The sequence below is a fragment of the Procambarus clarkii genome, chromosome 61, assembly GCF_040958095.1.
Source record: "Procambarus clarkii isolate CNS0578487 chromosome 61, FALCON_Pclarkii_2.0, whole genome shotgun sequence".
NCBI lineage: Eukaryota > Metazoa > Arthropoda > Malacostraca > Decapoda > Cambaridae > Procambarus > Procambarus clarkii.
The window spans coordinates 19,143,822-19,151,321 of NC_091210.1; the positions used below are offsets into that span (position 1 = coordinate 19,143,822).

Here is a 7,500-nt window from a genome sequence, read left to right on the forward strand (position 1 = left end):
ATCCAATCCTCTGACACCTTTTAGTCAGCAGGAACCCATTCCCCAAGAGAGTAACATGATTCTTTTCACCAATATTGGATGGGGATTGACATGTTTCGAATTCCATAGGAGACCTGCAATATAAAATTTTAATCCAATTTGCCCCAAAGTAATTATCGGTGTATTGTATACAGGGAGACTGACAGGAAGAGCCAGAGTCTGCTGTCTGATCTCTCTCCACATATTATGTTTACAGTGTACCAAAAAATTATGATTTATTCACTTAACAGCCGTAGGGAAAAGGTAAACAAAAAATTATTATGAGAGAGAGAGAGAGAGAGAGAGAGAGAGAGAGAGAGAGAGAGAGAGAGAGAGAGAGAGAGAGAGAGAGAGAGAGAGAGGGAGATACAGCGTCAGCAGAGTAGCAAGCAAGATCCCAGTCGGTCTTTCATTTCGTTATCGAGTACTCATTATTTTCTTCTCCAAGGCTATGGGTCCCTACACTTGCACCAGAGGTGGTACCCCCGTTTGTAAATATGTATATTTACATATACTTTTCCATATACTTTTCGAGTTGAAAAAAAATCACCAAAAAAAGCCAACTGAATTGTTTCCTCGAATCATGACACGCATTAATGTATGTAGATCGTTAAGAAAAGTCCAAAATTCCTACATAGTAAAAAGACTAAAATCATATACCTCTTTTTTTCAGTTCCAAAAATCCCTCAAGTCTTTTCTACAAAGTATAAAAGTTTCTCGTGGACCTACACATACGCACAAAAAAATAACATTTTATAATTTATTTTTAAAATCAACTACTTTTAAATATGTATATTATCGTATTAAAAAAAATCATATTGCATTTGCATGATCATTATAGACAATTTTTTTTATTTAACTGCCCAGGAGACATTATGATTTTCCTTTTGGTAAAAATTTTAGTGAAAATTTGACCCAACTGTAAATATACAAACATTTATAAATAAAGTTTTTCAATTTCAATTTCGATTTCAATTTCATTTCATAGCCACTACGTTATTTATCGTAGTTACGGTAACTAAGAACGTAATAAACATGAACAAAACATTAAATATCCCAATAGAACACTGAACAAAAACACAACGTTTTATTAACGTTAAACCAACGTTAAACGTTGCTTGAATGTTGTGTGTTTGTTGGTTATCCAATGATGGATTTTTTTTTTAGATTTTTTTCCCTATTTTTGGCGTTTTTAAATATTTTTTTTTCATGTGATATTTTATTTAGCTCTGGCCTACAAACACACAATACCGTATCTATAATTTTAATGCTCACCAGTATCATATTCTCATGTACTATAGTGTCTATCATTTTCATGCAATATTGTATAATTGAGTTTCATGATAAAATTGAGTGCATGATAGACATATCATGCACTCAATTTTTTTTACTTTCTTATAAAACACTTTCAGGCACTATATTTTATCTCACTTTCATGCACTGCTTCAGTTCTCTCACTGAAACACATTACCCAATAATCAACAGTAGTTACATTATCTTAATCCTTATCCTGACTATCAGCATTAATTATGCCTTGATTATCAGCATTCATTATGCCTTTATTATCTGCATTCGTTACCCCTTGATTATCAGACAGGGAAAGAGGTCATATGGTGTTTTAAACAGAATCATTAGCCTACATGCGCCTTGAATGATGGTATTATAAACTGAGTCGTTCAAGGTCGTTCTCTGAAGCTTAGCTAACAAGCTTGTTCATCTTGTATACCTAAATCATGGCTGTTGCTAATGCCATTAAGGTATTTCAGTCTTTTTTTAAATTGGAAATTATCCAATTATATTTGGTAAGTATTTAATTAAAAATGTTAATTATCTTATTCAAAGTTGAAATTAAAATTGGAAATTGACTTGTTAAAAATGGAAATTGTTATTAAAATTCAAAATACTCCTATTAAAATCCGAAATAATCTTATTAAAATTCAAAATACTCCTATTAAAATCCGAAATAATCTAATTAAGATTTGAAAATTTAGTAAAATTTGAAAACGACTTATCAAAAATGGATATTGTCATGTTAAAATTTGAAATAATCTAGTTAATTTTTTATTATCTAAGTATAATAAGAAATTCTCTTATTAAAACTGTTTTATTTGGTGTCTTAATATAAATGAAAATTATTTGGTTAATTATTAACATTATCGAATCAAAACTATAAATTCCTTTATTTAAATTAGAAATTGTATTAATACAAAAAATATTGTCTTTCAATAAAAAATGTCCAATTCAAATTTTTTAAAATTATAATTTGAAAATTTATGATGAAAATTTTAATTCTATTTTTCTTTTCAGAACTACCGGAGAGCGAGAGCCTTTTACCGTGTAATTATGCAATAAACAAAATCAAATTCCATCAAAAAGTTACAATAATAATTGTAAAGTGTTAATTGTTGCTTCAGATGATAATTGTGTTGAAAAATATGCTAAAGACTTACATTGATATAGACTGAAAACGTGTGAAATAATTTATAAATAGATTTCTTTTCAATAAATATGTTTCTGACTGTTAAAAAATGATTATAATTGGTTTATGTCAAGTAATTTAGTCAATATATTGTGGATATAGTTGAAGCTTTGGTCTCAATGGCCCTCGGAAGACACATTCAGGAACCATGAAGGAGTTACATGAGAGGAAACCTACACTAATTAGGACAATCTACCTGCTGCTTCTATTGCTACTTAACTCCTGCCCCAGCAAAGGTAAGTGACAACCTTCTTCCACTACTACTCCCTTTTCCCCCTAAAAAAGGTGTCACCTTGCTTAGTAGAATCATATTTAGAAGATCTGTGACATAATCTAAAAATATATCACATCTAATAAGGCAATATATCAACTACTAACACTTCTAAACTCTTGCTCCAGCAAAGATAAGATTCATCAAACATTAGGTAATAATATTTAAGAACTTCTAAGACATAAAATTCGATATTAATCTACAATCAGACAAATGAAAGACCTCAAACCAATGTTTTCAAGCTCAGCAAATATTACCAGAGCAAAACTGAAATTCTTTTATGTTCATATTCCTTGGATTACAATTTTTGGTCAGACATTTGAACAGATTTAGAGGTAATATTTTTCCTGTCCAGTAATGGTCTGGGTCACGCTTCGACGACTACTGGCCAGGGAAGGGAATATCCTCAAGGGTGAAAGAAAGCTTTCGAAATAACACGAATTAAGAGAAATACGACGAGGTAAACAAAAATAATATTCTCTCAAAATTTAAAAAAATGCAACACGGGAAATTTTGTTTAGAGAAAAATTCACAAAATTTCACAAAAAAGAGATATAAATTCACAAAAGGAGAAATGTATACTGATAAATTTTTTATTCACTAAATTAATGGAACGCGACATGACACAATTTATTGTAATCAATTTATTCCTACATAAAAAATTACTTTTACTCCCAAAAATCGTCTCAGGTATTTGTACTTGTTTGTACTTGTTTTCTTAAGTATCGTCTTGAAATGGCCACACTTATAGTAACTATATGTACTGATGGACTACCAAAAAGTTAACTTTTTGTACTTTAAATTGTTTAGGATCTACAAAAACTCTATAACCTGAAATCAAACATTTCCAGGCCTAATATAGCCCGTATATACATACTACATTAGGACTAAGATAGCGTGTGTTAGGCCTAAGATTGCTATGAGAATTAGGTTCTGTTTTTACGATACGGTTAAATTGTTTCCCATCACGCTAAAATCAGTGAAACAAAAGTCAACTTTTTGCTGGTCCATCACTACATACTCTCTTGACCAAATAGTGCCCAACCACTTGGACTGGACGGTAGAGCAACAATCTCGCTTCATGCAGGTCAGCGTTCAATCCCCGACCGTCCAATGATTGGGCACCATTCCTATACCCCATCCCATCCCAAATCCTTATCCTGACCCATTCCCAGGGCTATATAGTCTTAATGGCTTGGCGCTTTCCCCTCCTAGTTCCTTCCTTCGCCCAAAATACTTACGATAAGTAAAATCATTTAAGTACGGATGAGAAGGTGTGCTCTGTTCACTTTTTGATTGTAAACACTTAGAACACTTGAAATATATTCCATCACTTATAAAAGTCCCTTGTTATATATCCCATATATTGCAGGCGATGAGTCACAATAACGTGGCTGAAGTATGTTGACCAGACCACACACTAGAAGGTGAAGGGACGACGACGTTTCGGTCCGTCCTGGACCATTCTCAAGTCGATCGAAACGTCGTCGTCCCTTCAATTTCTAGTGTGTGGTCTGGTCAAAATATCCCATATATTGTTTGCTTGATAAATTATTATGACAATGGGTGGGATATACCCAGCAAGCACACAAGGTAATCCCATGTTTTTTAAACGTAATTATAACTTATCTGGGAATAGTAATTGTGGAGGTCTCTTTGTATCTTTGTTTCATTCCTATTTACTCTTCAGTTATCTTTGATTACAACTTGCAGTGAAATTAAACAAGTTTGGACACAGCTAACAATATACAATATTAGTGAGAAGTTAAATACAATTAAACTATCTTTAAAAGGTTAAACTTTATATTTATGTAATCAAAACTCACCTAACACATCAAATAATGAGTTTGTTTACACAGGTGGGTACAGGAGCAGACGACTGCTGACTCCTGTTAGCAGGCTGAGAGCTTTCCCTTCCCATAGCTCATGGTAAGCCTTACCCTACTAGTTTTACACACAGGAGGGTACAGGAGCAGACGACTGCTGACTCCTGTTAGCAGGCTGAGAGCTTTCTCTTCCCATAGCTCATGGTAAGCCTTACCCTACTAGTTTTACACACAGGTGGGTACAGGAGCAGACGACTACTGACTCCTGTTAGCAGGCTGAGAGCTTTCCCTTCCCATAGCTCATGGTAAGCCTTACCCTACTAGTTTTACACACAGGTGGGTACAGGAGCAGACGACTGCTGACTCCTGTTAGCAGGCTGAGAGCTTTCCCTTCCCATAGCTCATGGTAAGCCTTACCCTACTAGTTTTACACACAGGTGGGTACAGGAGCAGACGACTGCTGACTCCTGTTAGCTGGCTGAGAGCTTTCCCTTCCCATAGCTCATGGTAAGCCTTACCCTACTAGTTTTACACACAGGAGGGTACAGGAGCAGACGACTGCTGGCTCCTGTTAGCTGGCTGAGAGCTTTCCCTTCCCATAGCTCATGGTAAGCCTTACCCTACTAGTTTTACACACAGGAGGGTACAGGAGCAGACGACTGCTGGCTCCTGTTAGCTGGCTGAGAGCTTTTCCTTCCCATAGCTCATGGTAAGCCTTACCCTACTAGTTTTACACACAGGAGGGTACAGGAGCAGACGACTGCTGGCTCCTGTTAGCTGGCTGAGAGCTTTCCCTTCCCATAGCTCATGGTAAGCCTTACCCTACTAGTTTTACACACAGGAGGGTACAGGAGCAGACGACTGCTGACTCCTGTTAGCTGGCTGAGAGCTTTCCCTTCCCATAGCTCATGGTAAGCCTTACCCTACTAGTTTTACACACAGGAGGGTACAGGAGCAGACGACTGCTGACTCCTGTTAGCTGGCTGAGAGCTTTCCCTTCCCATAGCTCATGGTAAGCCTTACCCTACTAGTTTTTCACACAGGTGGGTACAGGAGCAGACGACTGCTGACTCCTGTTAGCAGGCTGAGAGCTTTCCCTTCCCATAGCTTCATTGCCCCATATAATAGGTTACATACTGTAACGTGAACAGTCATTGCATAAACAACTCATCAACTACCAATACAAAACACAGAATGATTGATTGTGAAAATGAAGTTCATCATACAGATTCGCCCAATTTAGCCAATTACCCAAAGTGATTTTATGTAAATTGAAACAGCATTGTCTGCTGGCTTATTTGTTGCCAGTTGTTGACAAGAAGCAAAAAAACAGAGGTAATTGTTTTAACATCAATGGACCACCTACACAACTCTGCACTGATAGAAACTGTTGTGCTTGCGCACGCACACACACACACACACACACACACACACACACACACACACACACACACACACACACACACACACACACACACACACATACACACAGGTGGGTACAGGAGCAGACAACTGCTGACTCCTGTTAGCTGGCTGAGAGCTATCCATTTAGGCGGGATCCAAGAGTCAATGCTCGATCCTGCAGACACAACTAGGTGAGTACACACTCACACACACACACACGCGCGTGCAAGGTGGTGAAGAATAGAAAATATATTGAAGGGACGGAGTGTGTTGAATCGGCAGAGAAGGTGCTGAAGAGTAGGGAAGGTAGTGAAGAGTAGGGATGATGGTGAAGGGTACAGTAGGTGCTGAAGAGTAGGGAAGGTAGTGAAGAGTAGGGATGATGGTGAAGGGTACAGTAGGTGCTGAAGAGTAGGGAAGGTAGTGAAGAGTAGGGATGATGGTGAAGGGTACAGAAGGTGCTGAAGAGTAGGGAAGGTAGTGAAGAGTAGGGATGATGGTGAAGGGTACAGAAGGTGGTGAAGGGTAGGGAATGATGATTCAGAATGGTAAGAATGATAGTTATAAATGCAGTACCCGGCTGTGCCCGGAAGGTGAAGATGATTACAGTGATGAAGACAGTTTGTAGTAAAGAATTATGCAACTAAAATATGTAGTGAAAATATTGCCTCAAACCCCCGAGCAACGCCGGGTATCCTGTTTAGCATACATATATACATTAATATACATAATATACATTAATATATACATTAGCATGGAATGCACTAAGCATATGAGACAAATACTCAAATCTCGACCACAGAACTAGACAAATTGCTAATTTACATTAATTAATCTCAAGAATTTGAGACTTAAAATTAGCACAATGTAAAAATATATCTAACATATATTCTGAGACGAATTTACCTTAGATGAAAGGTAAGATGAGATAAAATTTACCTTACCATGGAAGCTGCAGAATTGACCCCTAAAGAGGATTTTTATATACAAACTCCAATAAAAATAGAGGAAAAGGGTGAGATGTTGTTTAAGCTTCGCTACTTGGAACAAAAAGTTTCAAGCAGCACGGGCTATGGTGATCCCATGGGTGAGAGATTTGCAGTGATTGATGCTTGCAACTCACAAGAAATGGGCAAATTGCAGATCCAATTTGTAAATGGTGGATTAAACCATTGCTACATCAACTTAATGGCTCACATATCACCGTATGTATGAAACTCACATATTATTTATCCTCAGAGCCTAACATAGACAAGGTGGTGTTGCGTGAGATCATGTTGAATGATGCAATATATGGATATTAGGTTCATTCGGTTAAGGACAGGGGAAAAAAGCCCCTAATGAGGTTTTAACGAGCATATGTGGAGCAGAGAGGCAATTCTCGTTTCACTGTGGTCCTGATGCGACGCTAGGGAAGAACATCAGCGAAAAATCCTTAACATGTTAAAAAAAATGCAAAATACAGAATTTTGGGAAAACATCTTTGACTCGAGAACGCTTGA

At 36.8% G+C, this 7,500-nt stretch overlaps 1 protein-coding gene across 1 annotated transcript in view; it reads left to right on the forward strand.

Moving 5' to 3' along the window:
- LOC123774448 (nephrin) overlaps positions 1-7,500 on the forward strand; it is a 183,757-nt gene that overhangs the window by 29,825 nt on the left and 146,432 nt on the right. Inside the window, exon 2 of the mRNA XM_069307959.1 lies at positions 2,326-2,733. Coding sequence (XP_069164060.1) covers positions 2,646-2,733 — 88 coding nt within the window. The 5' untranslated portion in view covers positions 2,326-2,645. The remainder of the gene's footprint in view (positions 1-2,325; positions 2,734-7,500) is intronic.